At 42.2% G+C, this 23,615-nt stretch overlaps 1 protein-coding gene across 5 annotated transcripts in view; it reads left to right on the top strand.

The window, feature by feature from the left end:
• lsamp (limbic system associated membrane protein) overlaps window positions 1-23,615 on the top strand; it is a 650,892-nt gene that overhangs the window by 588,748 nt on the left and 38,529 nt on the right. For all 5 annotated transcript variants that reach the window (XM_074641426.1, XM_074641428.1, XM_074641427.1 and 2 more), the window contains one exon: window positions 22,071-22,196. In XM_074641426.1, coding sequence (XP_074497527.1) covers window positions 22,071-22,196 — 126 coding nt within the window. The remainder of the gene's footprint in view (window positions 1-22,070; window positions 22,197-23,615) is intronic.

The raw sequence follows: 23,615 nt of genomic DNA, 5'->3' as shown, positions 1-23,615 counted from the left end.
CTGAACGAACCTACCAATCACAGCGGGGTATATGGCTCCCGGGGGCGGGCAATCGGCCGGGCTTGATGCAAGCAGAGAAACATTTCACAACAACTATGGCGGCGCCCGTGTAACATCGCATAAGCTTGATTAAAGCTTGATTTATACTTCTGCGTTGAATCGACGCCGTAGCCTGACGTGCACCTCTCCAGAAATGTAACTACACGTCCCGGCGACGCAGACCGCAACAGCTGTGATTGGTCCAGTCGCTCAGCGATGCTGAGCGGCCAGGACCAAGTTCTACTTCTCTCTGCCTCCATCTTTTCAATGTTTGTTCACACAAATCCACTCAGATATATTTTCTCTTTTCGGCGTTGCAGTAATGTCAGTAAAAGTTCTGTGGTTCAACAGTTATTAGCTCCAACTCCGCTCAGTTTCTGTTTGTAGTACAAGAAGAAGAAGAAGAAGAAGGAAACTCATAGAGACGCCGCCGCCAACTAGCGGTTTGGTGGTGTAATTGCAGAGCAACACAAACACAGCAGGCACAACTTTATTGCGGAGTGACACCAAGTGGAATGAATATATATCTTGTCACACAGCCCCAATCATGTCTTTTTCAAAGCCTGCAGTGACGAGAAAGGTTGGTGACGAGCACAGACAATTTCAGGAAAAGTGGCCATGTTCAGAAGAACCGTTCATGTTCTTCAATGTTCCATTCATGTTCAGGACAGTTCGTGTTCAGAAGAACCGTTCATGTTCAGAAGAACCCATTCAAGTTAAAGAACTGTTAATAATGACGTTTGAGAAGATTGTTTTTTTTTTAACAAAGCTTTTTTTGTGGAATACCTGATGCGGCCCAGCCTCACCCAGACTCTGCCTCCAGCGGCCCCCAGGTAAATTGAGTTTGAGACCACTGCTCTAGATGAAGGGAAGGCTGAAGCACAAAGGGAGAAAGAACGGACCCGCCGGTCTTGTGTGTATTAATTTCTCCTGCATTGTTGTTGTTGTTCAGCACTTGTAGCCTACATGACATGACAGTTTGGTCGTTGTGGTATTTGTCCCGCCCCTCTTCCGTTCTGATTGGACGGCTGGGTAAAAAATTAAAAAACAAACACAGCATTTTACCCAGAGTTGAACATTTTTCAACTCTCTGCGATGCAGTATTGCGGTTATTACGACAGCCTTAATTCTAACCCTATTCCAGCATGTTATTTTGTATCTGGCATGTGCTCTTACAGTTTGCTTGTTTTTAACACTATGAACCTCATTATTGACTCTAACTAAGCCCCAGGAAACAATCTTTATCCCTACTAGGCATCAGGGATTTCAGACTAAAAGATAGGAACCATCCAATATGTCTTCTTCCACACTTATCCATCTTTTTCTGCTTTTCATTTCGTCCCTCCTTGTATCACGATGCTGTGGTATTTAAGGAGCTAATCCGCAGAACTCTCTACAGGCAGCCGTATCACTCTAAAGAGCACCCTAGCAGGAGGGGGGCAGGTGTGTGTGCACACCCATATGTATGTCTGTGTGTTTGCACACATCCTCTACTCCACAGTCTGGCCAAGGAGGAGGACTGACCTTTTCACAATTATCATGGGACAATCAGAGCCTTTCAGCGGTGCCTGTGAAGCCATCTATCCCCTGTGCTCCTCTCCACCTCTTCCCATCTCGACGACCCCTTCCTCCTTTCTTCTGCCCTGCTGTTGCTGGGGTGTTTTGTTACTTCCTCTCACACTAACCACGGGGTCATATGGACAGGAGGGGAGATAGAAAGATTGGAAAAGGCAGAGGAATTGAAAGAGATGCGGAGGGAAGTGCAGATTAGGTGTGGCTATCATTAATTCTGGATATCGGCAGTCTGTCTGGCTCTGCTGCTACAGTACAGCTCCGTGATACACATTACTGCTTGTATTGCCGCCAGCAATGGAGTTCAGACTACGTTCGTTTTGCTGGATGATCCCTCCTTACCCATCTGAAAAAGCATGTTAAGCAAGATCAATGAAGCTTCCATTCACCAAAGGAAAAAAGCAAACACATCAACAAAATTTCTTCCTCGCCATGCAGCAGCCATTTGCAGCCTCTCACTGAAGGCAAAGCTTTTGCTCGTCAAGGGCTTTCCAGCATCCAAGGAGCACATGGAGCACGGCACTCGAAGCCTTGAATACAATTTAGTTTCTGTACTGTGTCCAAGTGTTTACGGCATGCACCACCCTTGATGCCACCTGTACTGCAGTATATCAACACCAAGACAGAGATGTGGTTTTATTAAGGGTGTTTATCCGTCTAGATAGATACATGGTCCAAGATCAGAGGAATAAATGATGCAGATAAATGTGTTACAATTCGGTTTAGCTTGGCTGTGCATTACAGGCTGATAAGGCAGTGCAAAGATTTCACACAGTGTTGTTAACGCTACAATCAGACATTTCTTGTAGCGTGAGAGTTTTTGAAGAAAGTGGATGATTTTAACTAGTCATACAAACTCAGGAACACTTGAAAAGATTGTTTTTTTTTTATGTTTCTTGACAAATTCCAAACACAATTTGGTTCAAATATGTGGTTGTGTAGCCGCTAGCCATATATATGACTCTTTTATTGGTTTTTATCATTCCAGCCTTAGGTTTGATGTTTTATTTATTTTTTTATGCTGCATTAATAGTTTTTTGTGGCCACTTCAGTACAGCAGAACAGGCTGTAAACACAACATTGATGCATTATGACTTCATGAAGTGTGTTAGCAAACTGTTTTATTTACCCATCCAGCAGGCACAGAGCAACATTAGCATTCATTTGGAGTCGTGCGTTAGGCCACCTGATGAAGTTCAATATTCACTCTCCTTAAAGGGATAGTTTGGGTGTTTTGAAGTGGGGTTGTATGAGGTACTTATCCATTTAGAACAAAAGCAATGTGGACGGGGCCAGCAGCAAAACATATTTTAGCCTCCTAAAAGAAAGGCCCACCTAGAATATTTTCACCGGTTGGTTTACCTTGCCGTGAGACAGCTATACAGTCTATGTTTCCGATGGGGAACTGAAGCCGTTATCTATGCTCTCGCCAAAGCAACCAGACTCCATTGAAAAAAAACTGTAATTTTACCTGGGTTTACCTTTACACGGGTGTTGCTGGTCTACCGCTGCCTCGATCGGATAGTTTGTTGGTGCTATTGTGTGACTTTGACCACAAACAAAGCAGTAGTAGACCAGCAACTCTCATGTTCTGCGAGAAAATTGCTGTTTTTACAATGGAGTCTGGTGGCTTTGGCGAGAGCAGAGATGGATACAACGGCTTCAGTTCCCCATCAGAAAGTGATATCTGATGGCAAGGTAAAGCGGTGAAAATATTCTAATTATAGCTTATACTTAAACTAATTTATTTTTAGTTGGCGTCTTTCTTTTAGGTGGCTAAAATGAGTTTTACCGTCGGCTCCGTGCACAGCAGTAAATTACTTTGCTTCTATGCAGTAACTCCTGTCTGCTTCTCAAAGCTAGGGGTGTGCCGACTCATCTACTGTAGGTAATACACTGACTATGGATAAGTACCTCATACAACCCCACTTCAAAACACCTGAATTATCCCTTTAAGTCTGTTTTTGGCCACTACCAACTCCAGGGGGAAATATCTGGCTCTTTAGCTGTTAAATGCTCCACTATGTCCATCAGCCAGTGACTTACTTGATCTGCCGCGTGGTGCTGGGCAGGTAGGGTATTAAGTTTAGAGATTAGGTTTTTAGGGCCATTTCCCTGAAACCAGCCACCTGCTGTGACCTGAAACGACTCTATGGGAGCGGTGAGACTGAACCGAAGCAGTAAAGTTGTGGACCGGGGAACTGCAGAGTCGTATGATAAGAGAATTATCACCCCCCTCCACATTACACAAAGTAATTTGATCCATTGTTAATATAAAATATTGATCAGCGCAGCTTTTAAAGCATTACTACACAGTTGATTTACCCATCTCTGAAAACACTCACGGTGCCTTATTTTTAGCCTATAAACTCTCAGGATATTAAGAGGAAATCGAAGTCAAGGTTCGAGCATTTAAAAAAAAAAAACACACAGTAAACCCTCCAGACGCACTGGCTCGTGTGAAGGCCAGCAGTAAGCCCCACCATGCCTCATTATGCCTTCTGCGAGCATGACGGCAGACCGGCGACTACACATATATCCATATACACCCCCCCAGGGACAAGATTACATGTAGTCGTCACATCACACCATTATTCCATGTTGACTACCCAGTTGGATGAAGAAGAGGACAGACGGGCAGAGAGAGAGAGAGAGAGAGAGAGAAAGAGAGAGAGAGTGGGAGAAAGCAGCCACACACATTTTGCATTGCCTTTGAACCTTCATAATGAAACTGACTCCTTGAAGTTTTAATGAAAGCAACAATTTACCATTCCCTTTTTCTTCCTGGGCTGCTGAGTTTATGTTGCTTAGACTGAATCTCAAAAAAAAAAAAGTCTCCTTTAATCTTCTTTATGCTGGCTGCGAGAGATGCTCTCATGCATTTAAATGGGGCCATCCCATGGACACACATGACAGCAGGGGTATTGACAGGGGCTGCAGGTGAGCCATCGGGGCCATATTTCACAGACTAACCGGGCGAGCCAGTGGCCATCACTTCTGGACAGTGTCTCCACCCGTCTTATCTCTGATATAGAGGAACACTATTTCTTTCCCCATTGCCACCGCTCCCCACACACATACCCATTACTTGTATCGAAGTGCCAGTATCCTTTCCCTCCATCGTTTTCCATCCTCTATGTGACCTGGGCCTGTCAGATAGATGGACAGCCCTTTGGCACGGTGCTCCTCGCGCTCGTGAATGCCTCTGGAAGTGAGATTGAGTGGCACAGTTAAACCTGACCTCACCTGCTTTCTCCACGAGGAGAAAAGATGCGGCTCGGTGTGTGTAGAGGTTGCGTCGGTGTGTGCCTGGTGTATCACAGTGGTCCTGTATAGGCAAACATATGGGACTGGCCTTCTGTGTTGCAACTGTGTGCTTTTTAACATTTCACCCCACCGTGGTGTAAAAGAATGCTGTCACCTTGTCTTTAATGTCCGTGCCCTACATTACTACAGGGTCAGTGTGTGTGTTTTGTGAGTGAACTTTCTGCCACTCAGCCCAACTGGTGTTCAGGTCAATCCTACTGCTAAGCCTTGATCCCACTTTTATCGCCATGGGCTGGATAAGAGCAGAGAGGCAACCATGTGGGGGTGCCACTCAGAGACAAGACAACAATACTGAATAGAGGGTGAGACCAGTGGGGGACTGCTGCCGTCGGTGAATGACTCTGAATTATTAGATCCGTTTAGGCACTTGAAGAGGAGAGAACAGCGTGAAGAAGAATCTTCTTTGTTTCGTGTGCACTTGCCTGCACTTCAGACTCACACTGAGAGATATCTGATTTCAGAGGCTTCCTAATGCCTCAGTTGTACCGAGCTCAGCACTGCTCGGGCCCATGTGGATTCAGACTACTTCCCTACCTTTCCTCTACTTCTCTCTACTGTCAGCAATCAGGAAAATGAAGTACAGACTTTCTTGCAATGGGAGTTTGAACCAGGCATTCTCTTTTTAGCAACCCTATAGTGGCGTGTCTTGAGGGAAGGCAATGTCGGTTTCTTCATCTCTCAGTCGGTCAGTCTGCCCCTTTGGTCCAGACTGAAATATCTCAACAACTAGCTGATGGATTGCATTGAAATTTTGTACAGACATTCATGTTTCCGACAGGACGACGTCTACTGGCTTTGGTGAGCCTCTGTCTTTTCTTCTAGCGCCACCATGAGGTTGACATTTGTAGTTTTTGAGTAAAATGTCTCCGCAACTAAAAAATAACTTTGGTGATCTAGTGCCATCATCGTGTCAAGTTTTTAATTTGTCCAATAGTTAATTGTTCGTGCCATTGCAACGTCAGCACAATGCAGCAGAGCTACCCTTCCGCAATTTTAGTCCTAAAGCGACTACCGGACGTCAGTAAAACGTCTGCCTAAAAAATGCCGTAGAAAAGTAAAACCAAATTATTTCTATTCTATTGTCAGATTCTACAGAAATGGCCTGTGTTGAACAATAAAATATTATAAATATAATAAGCCTTTTCAGTGCAAAATGGCGGCAGCGGCTGTTGTAAAAAAAACACCAGAGTGTTATTATTTCATAGCCATTGTTTTTGTCGGGAGTGTTTCAGAGAGACTCATGAAATCCATTGGCTGACATCTGTCATGTGCCTTGCATGGATTGTGTACTCATCCTCAGTGTTTTCTAGTGAGTGTACTTGGCTGCTGCTCCTCTCAGTGCCCACTGCCCCAGCAGATGTCTGGCATGTTATTTGGTTGGACCATATGGTAGCCAGCGCTGGTGCAGTGCTTTACATACCAAGTCGTCTGTGCGGCAGGAGAGCGCTAAACACCTCTCGTGATGGAGCATATGTCTAGTTGGATGTCTTTTTGATGGAGGGCTGCTTTTAAAAATGCTGGTGTTGGGACAAGTTGATGATGACTGTTTTCAATATGTGGTTACTCATTGGATGCCAGTCAAGTATGTGATCACAAATTTTGTGAGAAAGCTTTGTCAGTAATGTTCTCGTCTGACTGTATTTCATGATAAATAAGCAAAAATATGACCCCAGACTAGATTTCCTTTCTATAAAATGTCTTTAACTTATTGATATTGCTTTGTACACTCGGTTTAAACTTTTCAAAGCACACACATGCGCTGTAATCAAAACGGAGGCCCTCGGAGGAACTAAAAATACATCTCACTAATGAGAAAAAAATTGCTTATCACTTATGGAGCGGAAATATTTATGACTCTTCATTATAATATGCTGCTCTCTATTGCATATAGGCGTCTCACAGCTACAGTAGCTGGGTGTTGTCGAGCATGTGCCTCTTCCCAGCACTTTGATGGCGCAGCTACAGATTTAATGGGAAATATTTTTCCCTGGGAGGGTCTTTGAGAGTTGGCACTGGCCGGCTGCTGCAGTGGCCACTGTGGTAAGTAACATATGGGCTTGTTATCTCTCCTCAGAGCTAGAAATCTCTCTCCCAACACCAGCCACTTGCTCATTAGACTGCAGCTCAAGGCAAAGCACAGAAACAGATAGAAGGGAAGACAGAGTGAGGAAAGGAGACAGAGAGAGAGTGACAGTGATGAGGCAAGAGTCGAGGAGACTGAATGGCAGCAGACAAAGAGGACTGAAGAAATAAATGCAAGGCGGGATGGCGGGGAGGCAGAGTCACAGGGAGGCGGAGATGGTGCGTATGTAACGTGTGTGCACGACATGAATATTTGCATCCAAGTGTGCACGTTTGCATGAAAGACAAAAAGTTGATAAAAGAGGAAGTTGAAAGGCAGTGAGTGACACCCACAGAGACACAGGAGAGAGAGTGAGATGGCAAACACACACTCACATTAGCCGATATAGCTGCAGCAGCAGCAGCAGCAGCTGTGAGCCCAATCAGAGGCTGTGTGTGAGAAGCACTATGGGGTGGTCTCCAGCTGAGTGTGTCAGGTGCTCTGCACTCCACCAGCTGTTCACAGGTCTTCACACAGCGAGAACCAACAAGGTGGTTGAGAGTCTACAGATCTGGAACCCAATCAACACTAACACAATGGCAGCCGTTCGTTTCCACTTTTCTGAGCCAACGACACACTCTGAAAGTTGTGCAAACTCCGCTATAGAATATCCCAAGCAATATTAATCCTTATTTTTTACGCTTTTAGTAGTTTTAAGTCGCACCTACGTTTTCATACACTAATTTAGGGCTGCAACTAATGATTATTTTCATTATCTTTTAATCTTATGGTTATTTTTTCTGTCGATTTAATTATTTAAACTGTGAAACAACAGAAAAATAGTGGAAAAAAAGGCCCATTAGTGTCAATTTGCGTTACTTTTGAACGTGTCAGGGACGGCGTGTCAGTTTGGCCAGTTTCCACTCGTAACAGGCCCAGTGTCTTTTCAAAATAAACTTCTGCCATCCTGATCCGATCAATACTGAATAAACTATTTTGTTGCTTTGGTTTGTATCCTTTACCTTGCTGGGGTGGTATTCACCAACAAGCATTTTGGAGGAAGGAAAGTAAGCAGCTCATGAAAGTCCCCGTGTCAGCCGTGGTATAGGCTTGTGCTGCGTTGTGAATGTGCTGTAGTATAGTGCTCACACAGGCACTAAACTGTGTTGTGTGGATCAGGAGTAAGGGGTGCTGTAAGCTGGTTATTGCAGTATCACATCACAGAGAGCCGCAGGTACATTCATAAAATGGACTGTTGGGTTCTCATCCTTTTACGTCCCATTTACATCATTGGTAGAATACCAGGGGCTGACTGGTGACTGTCATGTGGATGAAGCTCTGGTGGAAGAGTAATGTGACATGTTTGGAGGCTAAAACTAAAATCGCAGTCAGATAGCGTCTTGGTTTCACGATTTTGTGTATTTGAAACAGAATAATAAAGCAGGAAGAGGATCTCAGCCAGGGAGAGAGGGGCGATTTTATATCATGATGAAAGGGTGAGATAGATTCTGTCCTCTGGCGCAACATGAAAATATAATTTAAACTTCAAATTTGGGCTTACAGGCTGTTACACTGGTGGTGTTTTTTTCGTGCAATTAATTCACATTTTCAAACTGTTGCTTTTGTCGTAAGTACTTTCACATATAACACAAATATTATATGGCGAAAAAGCAACGTAATTTTTTTAGGAACAATTTTTATGAGCTTTCGCACCTCGAATAAATTCATCAACTAATCACCAATTGTGCAGAACTGGTTGAGTTGGGCGTATATTTATGAAACAACAACACAGAGGCGCTCCGTAGTCTGAACCAGGACGGCAAACTTTATTACTCCTTTCAACCTTCACAAAGGCAGCACAGACCTGATCCACTCCTTCAGTTCTTACCTTTCACAATAAAAGCCCTAGACATATAATATTTACAGATGAGTATTTTGCATTTCCGTGTCGTTTATTCGTCACGTCCCTGTTGTGTAAATTACAAACTGGAGAATGGGACCGACATGACCATTTACTAGACAGGAACAGTCAAACGAAATGATGCCCAGTACTTTTTCAGATTTGCTTCGGCCCCCGTCACTCCTGTTTTGACCTAATTTTTTATAATTGATATCTCTTTTGATTATCCTAACTTTACACAAGAGTGATGCTAAATCGCTTTAAATACTACTATACTATATGCATGTATTTTTACATGGAAATTAGCCAGCTAACAAGTTGCAGAAGATTTTTGTTCCCTGCAAGTTCCTAACAATTTCCTCGACAGGAATTAACTATGCAATTTGGTACTAATTACAAGGAAAACAGAGAGAGTTGTTTGAGTTCAGCTGGCTGTATTAAGTTTATAAGCCGTCATTGATTTTCAGAAGAAACATCCTTAAAAGAGCTGTTAAAACATTAACTGGACTGGAAAAACTGACGGAGATCTATTTAAAACCAAGTAAATATCATTTAAATCTTTAGTCTCCACATTTGTTGAAATGTGTACACTTGCCTGTGAAAAAAGAAAAAATTGTATGTTCAATTGAAATGATGTGCACTAAGCTGATTAATTTGAAGTGTACTAACTACATTGTCTTAATTTTATCCATAATTAGTGCCACAGTACACTGTGGGGAAACTATATAATCTGCTGCCATTTCATGTGTGGGCAGAATTTCTTAGTGTACAGATTATATCGTTATGTGTCAGGTGGCTGGTGCGCATCGATCCCATTGCTCCTTTGTCATTAGCATTAGAGCAGAGAGAGTCCATCAACGGAGCTGCAGACTGAAATAAAGAACCTTTGGACCCGATCTCAGGTTAAAAGTTAATGGCTGCTAACCAAGGAGGCTGGAGGCCGGTAGTCTGGGGAGGGGTCTGAATTGTTAATGGTCTCACACACACAGACACGCACACACTTAATAGAGATATACACACTTACTCTCTCCAGTATGGGCTGCACTTTAATCTATCTGATGTATTTCAGTAAATGGGGGCACATCAGGTAGTATTGATTAGTACTGATTGCTGGTTTGACTTCCACAGAACATCCTTGAGGGTCTTCAAAGATCAGGGGAATTACGCTGAAAGGCCATCTGAATGCCACAATAAGTCAAGATGTAATTTGATAGACCCCTTTTAATGTCTGAGAGAGCAATGTTGTTGCTTTGAACTTCCAGTTTCACTTTGAATATGCATAAATCAATAACATGCTGTCTAGGTTTACTGTGTTGTAATACAGAACATCTCTACTTCTGTTGGACAGCCCTAAGCTAATTGTTTTTATGCAAAATATACAAAATGATCAGCTGTACAATATTAATTTGTTCATATAGATTTACAATGTTTAAATTTGTAACAATTATACAGTTTGAAGCCTTATTATTCAATTTTAATCAGCTCAAATCCTCAAGTGACGTTTTTATTGGCATCATAGTAGATTGAATTATTGATGGGTAAAAACGTATGAATAAATTGAAAAACCATAACGATTTTGTTGGAACAGCAAACATGAGGAGAAAGCATTTGTTCATCATTGACTCCCTATCATGAACCCTGGCGTCGCTGAACCAGCTCTACTGGATGAGACTGGAAATGGTTTGGAATAAGAAAGAGAAGGTGATGGTGGTTTCATATTGGGAGGGAAATGGGAAGTGCTTGGGCGTAAAAGGTATCTAAACTGAGCTGCATTGGTTGTGGGAGGGCTTGTGATTTCTAATCACCTTCGTCTGGACAAAGTGACATAAAGAGGAATGGTATTTGGAAGTGGAAGTCAAAGGGCAGGAAGTGGTATTAAACAGTCGAAGAAATGGTACCTGTAGAGGGAAAGGCAGCCATTGCAAGCACGAGTCCATAACCTTGGATTTAGCTTGTCTAGCCATCTTTGTTTTTCTCATTATCATGAGCGGTATGATATCGTAAGCCTCTAAATCATCTGGTGGCTTGAATGCGAAATCTGCTTTTACCTTTTTGGCAAGCCCTCCACACTTTGTGGATGCCAAGCTTAAAGTACAAAGCTATTGCTCCTGAGGAGGCAAGGGATTTATACCTCCGTTAGGCCAAGATAAGAATTACAGCTTATACGGAAACACACACATTTTTCATAAGAGCTGCCATTAGTTGGTTTTATGACAAAAAAAAAATTCAATCTGTATTTCATTTTCTCCTCTTTGACCCTCCCTGGCTGCCTGTGCTTGTTAGCAAAAAACGCTGCTACACCTTTTTACCCTTAAACCTCTGTTGTTTTCCCTCTTTCGGTGCAAACACCAATTAAATGCTTATGTTATTTACAAGTTGCTGCCCTTGCGGGAGCCTCATTGGAGGAACAGCTCTCAAGACGGACTGAAAAACCATCTCCTTAATTAATCACCTTGGCAGAGCGAGGTCTACATATCAGGAATGGGTCTCAAATGCAGAAAATCCTCCTTTGGAAAACCACAGAGAAAGCTCCTTTTTTTTTCTCCCTCGCTTCCATCTGAGCCTCCAGCAGGCCATTGCATCTGTCTCATATCCGGTGCTTCCTTTGAAACTTTCGCAGGCATCTCGGGTTTTTTAAAGCACTGCCACTGCTGACGGCTACGATTGGGACGGGGAGGAGGTGGTGTCTTCTTCTCTGTCATCACCTCTCTCATCTACAGTACCTTCCCTTCTTCTGTTTTCGTAACAGCTATGAGTGCATAGGGGGGATAGGGCCCACTTGCATTGCCAGGCCACTTGAGCTTCTTCTCCCGCAGCTGTAACAGCAACGTCAGCCCACTCCTCAGACCTATGCGTCCTCTTTCCTTTCAATTCTGCAGTGCCAGGCAGAGAGGAATTAGTGTGTATGTGTGTGTCGCTGCAGAAAACACTCCCCGCGGTCTCAGATCAAATGAGATCGGTGCTCCTCTACATTTTGCATGCGGTGACATGATCGCACGGGCAAAATGTGTCTTCGAGTGTTTGTTTGCAGCTCATGCAATGCAGATGTATCTTGTCATTACATCGAGTAACAATGTCAACATGAATAATTGAAGGGATTAACGTTGGATATTAACAATGAGTCACACAGTATATGGGGACGTACTGTCTCGGCTACGGAAAACAAAACGTGTTTTTGACTGTATTTGCGTATGAATACAGGTGCGTGTGTAGGATTCAGTAGTAAGACTACAACCGACAGCTCAGCCACAAGGCTTACTGTTAATCTAAAGAGATATTCTTTATCAACACGAGCACATTGCAGACATTTGGAGATGTAGCGCGCCGATTACATTTTGCTCCTTTCGTAGCTCCTCTCTCCTTTTTTTCACAAGTCTTTCAGTGAGTCATAATATCTGTAAGCATTTAGATTTATCAAAGACTTCCATGTAAGTGTGGGTGTGCGTGCTTCTCCCTTTCCTTTGACCGCAAATGGCCAAATCCAGAGAAGAAGGATGATAGTTTGATCAAGATTCCCTGATTGTCGCTCTCTTAGGGCGCTTTCACAAGCCAACGTTTAGTCCGTTTTAATCGAACTCTGGTGCGGTTCGTTTGGGCAGTTGTGAACGCAGTTATCGTACTCTGGTGCAGACCAAAACAACCGGTCAGAGACCGCTTTCAAGAGGTGATCTCGGACCATTTCCAAGCGAACCAAAACACAGGCTGACTGTGCAAGCATTTGTAGAAATGGACACAAGTAAACGACAGGTTAACATGAGTTGAGAGGACTGACTTGGACTTCTGCAGAGGTCCGATGTTTGCTTGACATCTAGGCCGAAGAGAACATACAAAATATGCCAAATAAAGTCCAGAAAAATAGTGAGGTTTATAAAGTCATAGGAGATCAACTGGAGAAGGGATTTGTGCGCACAGAAGATCACTGACGAGTCAAAGTTGAAAAACTTTGACAGCAATATATCAAAGTCTGCAATTCCCTGTTTAGAGGTGGCAGCTCTCCAGACAAAGAAGATGAATTCACTCCTCTGTACATGCCCCTGAGCAACTACATTTTTTTAGTTGGTTCGCTTTAATTTGTACACTGTGAAACCAAACCAGACTAAATAGAAAATATCAAGTATCAATTTCACTCTGATTCGGACTAGCCAAACGGACTATGGCTTGTGAAAACGCCCTTAGTTGCTTTAAGGTGAAGTTGCGAAAGTGAAGATGCAGGAAAAGGCAAAAATCTGGCAAACACAAACCCACACCAGCATTAAAGCACAGCAGATGCTTGTTTAAGGCGACGTTGTTTTGTTTAATCTCTTGAGTTGTGACAGGAGACACCGTGTTGCCCAACAGGCTGGTCATATTGGTTTTTTTCGGGGAGGTTTTGGGCTGACCTTGGTTCGTAGAAAAAGCAGGTAATTGGCAGCAAAGCTTCCAAGCACTAAAAGCTAAAGAGCTGCTCCGAGTGCTTTCTCCTGATTATCTTGTAATGGTTTCAAATTAGCTGAGCATAATCGCACGCCTCTTCTACACTCTCTGCCACATCACTCCTCCAGATGTCACGTTGAGAGCCAGCGGGAGGTAAATGTATAGGCGGGAGCAAAATGAGCCTAAGGGGAAATAAACTACAAAACATGTAAAATGGCACACATACACAGAAGCGATAACAGTATAGATGATTCATTGCTGTCTTAATGTCTTTCATATAAAAGAGCAGTAACTGTGCCTTTGCTTTGCTTTGTAAAAGATATACTTCTCTTTAACTCCAAAATGTTCTTTTTATTTTGACACTATTGTGTTCGTAAATTCACATGTATATTGTTGTTTTAACCAATCGTCTGTGATGGGGCGATGGAAGAGAATGAATTTGGCAGTCAAAGCCCGACGCTGTCGAGTTGTTTACCGTTTCCTGTTTGTCTTCTAAAGAGTAGAATAGAGTTGGGCGCGGTAATCCCTGAATTGTAATGAACAGTTTAGCTTGAATATAAAGCAATCTGGCAGAGTCCAGGTGGGCCCGGTTGCATCCTGTATTACCTGCTGCCTTCCCTGCTTCTGTTCAAATGCTAATTTCATGCTCAGTATGTCTACATCTGAGATGGACCAAGGAAATAGATTGGCATATTTTTGATACATCAGAGAATAGACAGCCTGTGATTATAAGAAATGGAGAACAGAGGGGGGGAACGCAGAGTGGGAGAGAGAGAGCGGGAAAATGTGTTATCATATCCTCGATAGAGATGTCGGGCTCTGGTTTAGTGACAAGTTGGTTATTTCCTGTTCTTAAAATATAGTTTATCTGTCTGTGTGGTGTATTTGTGCCCTGCAATTTTTTGTTTGTTATTTTGTAAGTGTTGGTCCGATGTCCTCTGTGGTTGACAGAGTTTCACTCTCCGTATCTCCAATCAGGGTTGATGCCTTTTGTTATTTTTCTTGGCTCTAACTTTCAGGTCAAACCATATTTTCTAGCATTTTTATCACGAGTACACCGTGTTCACAGCATTAATTACCCTCCCTGTACCGTGTCTTTTGTTAAATTGGACGAGACAGTTGTTAAAGTGCCAGATGAAACATCATCTCGGTTGTGCTGAATCACATCTAGCAGAATCTCAACCTCTTTGTCCTTGAAGTTTGTCTTTTTTCTTAATTGCACCATTTTCCATCGTGTCCTACATTTAGGCTACCATTGCCTTGTATAAGCATATTGTTTACCGCATATGGTAAAATGGGGACATTTCTTGTTGTAAATGAGCTTGTTTATTCAGGAGCAGATGTGGAGCAGGTGGGATTTACCATTGTTCATGGCAGACAGTCATGTATATGCATGTATGATTAATGCAACAACTGTCTTGTTCATTCTGGCAGCACAGATTTATAAAGTGATCTATGCGTGCTTTAATTTCTCCAGACATGAACATCAGTTTTGGACGACTCTGCAGAACCCTGGATTACATCCGGTTACACTGTTTTTTTTATGCCTCCGCGCCGGCAACATTATGTTTTCAGGTTGTCTGGACCATTCTTTTGAACGCAATAGCTCAGAACACCTTGAGAGAATTTATTTAAATTTGGCACAAATGTTTTTGGTGCTCAAAGGTCAAGGTCACTGTGACCTCACATCCATCCCATTCTCATGAACATGATATCTCAGGAACACCTTGAGGGAATTTCTTCAAATTTGGCACACACGTTCACTTGGACTCAAGGATGTCAACGTGACCTCACCTCTGTCCCATTCTCGTCAAAGCAATATCTCAGGAACGCCTGGAGGGAATTGTATTATATCTGGCACAAACCTCCACTTGTGACCTGTGACCTCATAAAACACATTTTTGGACATAACTCAAAAAAGTATGTGCAAATTATGACAATTTCACACACGTCTAATAGGATGAAATGATGTAGTGATGACATTTAGGACAAACATGGATGTAATCTGCAACTTGATTGGTAATTCTAGTTTTTCATGTTTAATGCCAAATAAAATGTTTGCTTTCTGCAATATCTGCATATTGCAACTACAGTATTGTTAAGGTTAGAGACCGTGATTATGGTAATTGCAATATGGGTAAGGCATAGTTAGGGTCAGGCTACTACAACACTTGGTTAAGGTTAGGGAAAGATTGCAGTTATGGTAAATACAAATGTGAATGTTATTTATATGGTGTGATTCACCACCCCAACCTCTACACGCTTGCTTTCTGCATCATTAGGGTGTTTCTTCCTGCGTTGGTATTAACATTCATTGGTAGTAAATCGTAAGGTGCAGCATCTTCTAGTATGGATGTAGTTTCTAGGGATACTGGGCTGGATTTCCTGCAGCACTTTGGTGAACAAAGTGAATACTTGGATAAAAAATACACACAATTGCAGATTAATGTTTATTGGCATAAAAAAATCATTTCAGCGTAATTATAGCAAGAGACAGAAACCACTTTGCTTAAAAAAAAAAAAAAAAAAGATTGCAGCCATTATCTGTCATCCACTGCTGATTTAAAACGGCATGAAAGCTTTAAATTAATGAATCTCCACAGCAACCTGAAGGTTACAGGACGCATCTTCCAATTTAAAACTGTAATGGTGCAGGGCCGTTACGCACAATCACATTAGGGGTTGAATGGTTAATAATTGCTTAAAACACATATGTGGAGTACTTGCATCGATAATAGTCCGTCCTGAAGTGTAGCCCTTAATTGCACACAAACTCATTAATTTGTGAGATTTCATGCCGTAGAACCATTTTGAAGACTTAATCACAGTGTTGTCCGGATTTGTATGCAATAACAGGTAAATATAACCAGTAACAAATGGAGATTTGGTGATTAATCATGCAAAGGTGCCTTCAATATCCTTCCATGGTGAATAACTTGTCACATGGACTAAGGAAGTGCCTGCGGCTCTTCTCTCTCTCTTTCCCTTCTCTATGCCGACACACAGTTAATGCACAAACCAACAAACACAAACACAGTCCTCCCTAATTACTCTTGCTCTCTCTGCTCTTTCTCACTCTCTGTCTTTCTTTCTTTCTTTGAAGTTTGAAATTAGAGTTGAAAGCAAGGTCAGTGTATTTATAACGTTTTCATTAGAGATTTATTATTTTTGAGGAATTGGGAAAAACTAAACCAAAACAGGAGATCATTAGCCAGAGAGGACATGAGTTTTTTGGGGGAGCGGTGGATGGAACCTGCCGAACCTGAAGAGGGAAAATGTTGACTGTAGCTGGTTATATTTGGCTATGAATGGAAATGAATTCTACTTCGGGGAGTGTATGAGAAAAATGAAATCAAAACAGAATAGAAAATAACTTCTCCAAATGGTCGAGGCCTCAGGGTTCATATGAAAGTGAGTGTGCACCTTTTATATTGTACACAGCGTGATGTTGAATGTGGGTGTTTATTAGCCCACGCCAGTGTCTATACCATAATTCACAAAAAGCCCAGCTATAGTGAGAACATTAGTGGAAAGGGCAGCGTATCTTCATGGAATTCATCCATCCTGTAGTTGGCGAGGTAAAGTGCTTTTCAAAGAGATGCCCTTTCCAACATTGTTCCTTGAAGGTTGACCTATGACTAAGATTACAGTTCACTCCTATCTTCTCCCTCCTCCCCTTTCATGGCTGACAGCTGGACACCAGGCACTATATGTCCGCGAGAGCTGAAATGTCATTCACACTTCCTTCCCTCGCGATTGTCTTCCTTTCTTCACCTCCTCTCCTCTTCCCTTCCCCTTGTCCATTTATAGAGGTGACAGGGTTATCAGAGTGTGAGCAAATGTTTCTTAGCCGATTAATTTTTTTATCTTTGCTTTGCAAGGATTAATTCTCCAGTCGCACTTCCCGCTCAGCCAATCAACTTCCCCACCCCTCCCCACCCCGCTTTGGTTGTTTTTGAGGTTGGAAAAAAAGCCAATTGGATTCTTTGTCACCTCAATTGAGTGCCTCCGCCTCGACCCACCCCGCCCCCCAACTCCATCTCCCCATATCTGGAAAACACATCTTCATTTCAGATTGGTCATTTGACTACAGCAATAACTCTGTATGACTCCATTTAAAATGCTGTTTGGCACAATTGTGAAAAGTCTTGTCAGTTGGTATTAGAGAGATGCGTTACCTTTGTGTGTGTGTGTGTGTGTGTGTGTGTGTGTGTGTGTGTGTGTGTGTGTGTGTGTGTGTGTGTGTGTGTGTGTGTGTGTGTGTGAGAGAGAGAGATGTTAGTTGCGGGGAGGCTGTTAGTGATGCTGTACGGAGACAAAGCTTCAATAATAACCTTGCTGCAGAAACAATCCGAAAGAGACAAACACTGACATATTGTTTCTTAGAAAACATGGTCGATACGGAGGAACAGAGCAGCTTTATTTCAATTCAACACTGCAGCTCCTATCAGATTTAGATAGCATATGAATTCCCACATGATGCCGCTCTCACGAATGTGTTTACAACTTGGGAACTCTTAAATGCTTTCAGTATAAATTTTCCATATGTGTTTGTGTTAGTTTCACAGTCAGCTAGGCAAACACAATAACCTTAATGTGTTTGTTTTTTCTTTGAGTAAGTCAAGATAAGTCTTTAAAGCTGCTTCATATGGGAACCAAAATTAAAGGTGAAAAGCTGGAAACATGCCTCGAAGCCCTGCTGGCACGGATAACACCCACAAGTATAGTGCATTCTTTATTGTAGGGCCACTGAGTAACTTTATTGGAGCAGTTGGGGTTTAAGTGCCCTGTTTATGGACAAATTGACAACAGTTGTTGAGAGCTGGCAAAGTCTGTTACTTTGCACACCAGCTTTTTTTCTGCATAAATGATTCAGATGAGTAAATGAATGTGATTGCGATGCACCGAGTGTAGACTGTTATTTCAATCACGGCAATTACGGTTTAATGCACTGCTGTGCATGTGCAGGTCAAAGCCACACAATGCAATTGTTTTATTCAAAAAAAATTACATTATTTCCCTAAATTCACACTTCAACTGAGTGACATTCAATATAACATCTACACGCTCACTGATGGTTAAGAGGACCCCTCTTACTTACTTACTCCTACTTTACTTTAAACACTGGAAACAGCCTCAGGCACCACCTTGATGAAGGCAAGAGAGCCCAAAACAATTGTTGAATAAAGGATGGCGTGCTGGAGAGGAGTTGTTTGATGTGCTTTAATTTTTAAAAAAGACCTCTAAATTATCTATTACATCCCAATCAGGCTTAAAAGCATGAAACCCCAATACAATATTTTGATTTGGTGGTGAAAATGCCCCCTAAAAATGGCAAATATCCTCTAAATAGTGTATTAATAACATTGTATTATATAGAGAATTGCAAATATTACAAGGTAGAGAAACACTATGATGCAATAACATATAACAATACAAGTGAATTGAAAGTGTGCGGCTCTCTCCTTCCGATATCCGCAAATCTCACTAGAATAGGTGTGTTTTCATGTGTCTCTGGGCATTTTAACAACACATTTCCTTTTCGTTTTGACCTTTGGAAAATAGTGAAGTGAAGAATTTACTGTGTGTAGGTAAAGGCACAGTAAATAGTATAGAAGTTAAAGACTGTGTTCATTGTTTCACCTCCTGTGGTTTGAAAAGCGGTATGACTCTCCGGGTTAGTTCAGGACAACGGCAGGGTCACACTGCAGGAACAGGAATGGGCAAGTGATTTACGGTAGCAAGCTTTTCCTCGACTCTTTGTCAGAATGATGCACAAGGATGTTTGCGGATCATTTATAAATTGACTTTGAATGACAAGCTGAATGTGCTCGACACGCAGCAGGCGAGGAATCCAGGTCAAGAGTGGATCATAGGTCTAGCTGCGTTGAGTGAGCAGCAGTTGCCCTTGAAACAAACAAGGCTATGAAGTAGAGATCAAAAGTGGAAAATGTTTTGACTTTGCTAGAATCTATCACGAGTCTGCATGTTCATGGTAATGTGCACCAGCACAGCATTTCACAGGCTCAAGCATCCGTGTTCTTAGGCGGAGGACTCGTGAATATCACCTCTTTCCACCCATTTGCACATATTGTTTTTTTTGCAGGATAACACGGGCTATTAGAAAATGAAGACACATGTAATTAACGGTTGCTCATTCATCAACTGTGTGGCTTTGCTGACTAGTAACATCCAATCATATTCATGCAAGTATAAAGCACAGCCATTATAATAACAAGTAACACCTCTCAGTGTTACTCAGCTAAAACCAACACTGTTTGCTGCCACAATTCCCTGTACCACCCCAGCCTCCTCCTTCCTTGGCTATATTTTTGGTATTGTTGCTTTAACAGTAATTTGTATGTTTAGTAAGGGGAACAGCTTGGTTGCTTGGAGTTCTCTCAAATAAGCAGAGCTTTTTCTGCCAAATCTAACTGTTCTCCAACTATTAGCTAAATGGTCAGTTCCATGACGTAAATGTCTCTGACTGAGATGATGGCTTATCACAGAAAAAAAGCATCATAACCAATAAATGACATTTGCAAAAGCAGTAGTGACATATTAACAGCTTATTTCCCCAATTCAGGAGAGTGGGGCACTTAAGCCCCACTTAATTACGGAAAGAAACACAGGTGTTTCACTGGGAATGATGGGGTTAAATGAAGAGAGATGACAGCCTAATGCTAGGTTCACCTTACGAGCGACAAAAGCAACAAAACGATCAAGTGTGGCCAGCTACATTGTCGCTGAGTCGCAGGGGCAGACTTCATTTATTATTCATCTTTATGCAAGCGCCTGGAGTCTGCAGTTTTAACAGTAATACAGCCACCGCAGCTGCCGTCTCAGTTTTGGAGAATGGCTGGTCGGAAATTCACAAGAGCGAAACTCCGATGTCCGAGTGCTAGTGAACGCAGCGAGAGATGACTCTGCCAGCTGCTGCTCCATTTTCTACCGGCCTCGGCAGCTTTCTGTGCAGCCTCTCACGGTCCCGTCCCCACGCAACGACTGCTCATGACCTTTTCTCCTGCTAAATGTGTGTGTAGTGTTGCCAACTTCCACTGGTAGAAATATAAAACAGCTGCAGATGGATAGTTGCGAGTTGTTTTGTGTAGTAATAGTAACATGTGTTTGTCAGATTTCAACAAAAATGAGTATCAGTCCAAATTTAGAGGGGGCGCTCGTATCCCCCCCTCAATATTGTAAGTATTAGATTGGCCCAGTCTGACAGGCAGCGCTCTGCTCTGTGCTGTCTGCGGCTGCAAGGGCCAGGCTGGCCCATGCAGGGGTTGCGCATTTAAACGTGTTAAAACTCAATAAAGATCTTTATTAAAACAAAAAAGAAGGAAGACCAGTCCATCGGGAAATTCCCGAGCTTCCCAATGGCCAGTCTGGCCTTGCTGAGTCATCGTTGAAGTATTGCTCAAGTGCTCGTTGACGTAGTTTTGTAGTTAAATAGCACTGGGAACAGAACGGAACAGGGCGAAACATATAATTGGTTGACGTGTCACAGCATCATTGGAGCGCTGAAAAAAGTTCGGAGCAGCTCAACCTTGATTTGTAGCGTCGCCGTCTGTTTTTAGCTTCATGTCGCCGGCTTGTAAAATGACTTGTAGCCTGTTGCTGTGTTGCTCGTAGTGTGAACGCAGCATAATGCGTGTCCACCCCAAAGAAATGCAGACCTGACACACATACATGCACGCATAGCTGATATTAGAATATTAATCTGTTTATCAGAAGTTTCGAGAATAAAAAAGTGACTTTTCTTCATTTGCCCGCATTATGCGTATACTCCAACATTCATCACATCCCAAAGTCATTGATCATTATTTGTAATTCTGGCCTCATATCTGTATATACGATACTTTATTCCAACCACTTCGCCCACAGTTTGTGGGAGCAGTGATGTATGTCCTCTGCATCCTTCATGATTGATTGCATCTTTGCTGCTGACTCGCTTTAAAACAGACTGTACCTTCCTTCTTAATTCATCTAAGTTGTTTTTGCCAGAGTTCAGGTTTCTCCCTCTCCCGCTCCCTCTCTCTCTCTCTAGCTTTCGGTTTGTTTGCGTGGGAGTGAGAGCAGTAGGAGTAGATGGTGATCACGAGGCAGGGTGGTCATTAAACGCCGCTTCGAGATGAAATAGCTCCATGTTACTTTGAGCATCAGTGTCACATACACGCACATAAAAAGATTCATCATTCCACCTCAAAATTTTGATTTGTCTATTAAAGCTTCTTTTTCTGACGGTGTGCGTCTGAACTCAGAATCAGAGTCAAGCATCTGGTGGGTCCCCGTATGACAAGGGAAGCAATCTGTTTTCATGAGCTCGGGTCCCGGGGCGGGAGATTAAATTGCTTATTTGGATCCTGGGTTGAAAAAGTTTACTGTAAGTACCTCTGAGGGCTGTTGCAGTAGGAAAAAAAAAGCTTTTCTAAACTCTTCCTTTCACTGAGAGAATCAAGGTCAGCTTGTGTTTGCATTTAATCTCTGTTCATAGCCAATAGTCTCTGTGAAGAGATGGTAATGGGTGTCATGGTAGACTCAGTTGTCTTGTTGAGTTCAAACATGTTTTACAGAAAGATGAATAAAACACTATTACTTTTCAAATGATGTTAAAAAAAAAGAGCAAAAATGTCAGTGATAACTTCTGGAAGTTGAGACCTCTCAGTAAGCTCTGGATCTTGCTGTTTGAGATAAAACACACTTTGCTCTTTGTACTCTATTTCAACCTTGACGTTATTTCTCTTGTGTCTCCAGTTCCAGCCAACATCTACAAGGTGTCAGAAGACATCACAGTGAACGAGGGCAGTAACATGACACTCAGCTGTTTGGCCAGTGGCAGGCCGGACCCTGTAATCACCTGGCGGCTGCTCAACCCCTCAGGTAGGAATCATCCAATCGGTGCTCATTTTCATTTGTGTCAGTCTAGACGTCTGGCCAACGGTGTCTCAGATTTCTTCATCATCTTAATACCAGATTGTTGTTTTTTTATGTTAAATCAAAATCCCTCCAGCTGTGGTGCATGCTATATTATATTTAAGAAATTAAAAAAGATATAATATATAATTTGCAACGGGATGTGAAGGAGAATTTCCTAAAAACCCTCCAGGGGCTTGAAAACTGTCATTCTCCTTGTGGTATATTATAGGAAATAATTAAAGTAATGTAATACACACAATGTTTATGTCTCTATCAATAATTTTAGACATAGTAAAAAACAGAGACATAGTTTAGCAAAGTACTTGGCAACAATGCATCCCATAAACACCCATCTGTTACGCAAATATATTGGATCAGTCATAATCATAACACACACACACACACACATCAAGAAGATTCATTCATAAATCACTGTCGTTAACAAACTAAGAGCATACGCTCGTGATATGGCATAGGGGTTTTATAAGACGAGATACATAAATAAGACAGAAAATATGGAGAAAATAAACAGAAATAATAAAAAAGAAAATCAAGTGTTAGCTCTCTGGACAGATTCAAACAGGATTATTTGGAGAGATATTTGTTACAATTTGCTACAAGCATCACGCAGCGGGAGAGACTGTATAGTGGTGGAATGTCCATTGACTGTCCAGCACTCACCACACAAAGATCCTGATTCAGGCTTTTTCTTCAGTATCAAAGATGTCCTGTGGTTGTTGATGTCTGTACAGTGAAAACGGGAACGTCCAGCAGCCAAGGCAACATGAATTTCCATCATTTCAATAACTTTTCATCAGGTTTCACTAGATTTGTTGGCGAATGCAGGAGGACTGACTGATGTTCCAATCTGTTTTGGAGGTATTTTTACCTCCTGGTCTGATATTGAAGCCTGGCACTGTGTGCGACTTGACAGTAGATGAGAAACTGACAAGTGAAGTAAGGGGCCATCTCATGAGTGCATGCAAATGAGTCAAGAGAGCTTTTCCAGATTTTTGGCAATAGCCTCTCTTTTCTTTTCATAGCCACTTCAAACAAATCTTTATCTGGACCTCCTCCCACAGCATGCACAACCTGGGTTTCTTATTTGTTATCATAGACACTTCCAATTACTCATCCCATTATATACACAAAGATTTTAAAGAGAAATCATAGAGTATGGCCCAATGCAGTTCTGTATTAGTATTTAGTAGTAGTATTTTACCAAGGTTAAAACTTTTTTCCTTAAAGGGACTATTTGTAACTTTCAGAAATGTTTCTTAACAGCGACACCTGTGGCCGTGAAATCAACGTAAATCAGTGTCAGGCTCGTGCTTGTGCTCGCTCTAAATAGACATGAATGAGCATCGCTCAAAACAGTGAGGC

The sequence above is a fragment of the Sebastes fasciatus genome, chromosome 7 (genome assembly GCF_043250625.1).
Source record: "Sebastes fasciatus isolate fSebFas1 chromosome 7, fSebFas1.pri, whole genome shotgun sequence".
Lineage (NCBI taxonomy): Eukaryota > Metazoa > Chordata > Actinopteri > Perciformes > Sebastidae > Sebastes > Sebastes fasciatus.
The sequence above is the reverse complement of the archived record's forward strand: the minus strand, read 5'-3'. Positions and strand labels throughout refer to the sequence as shown.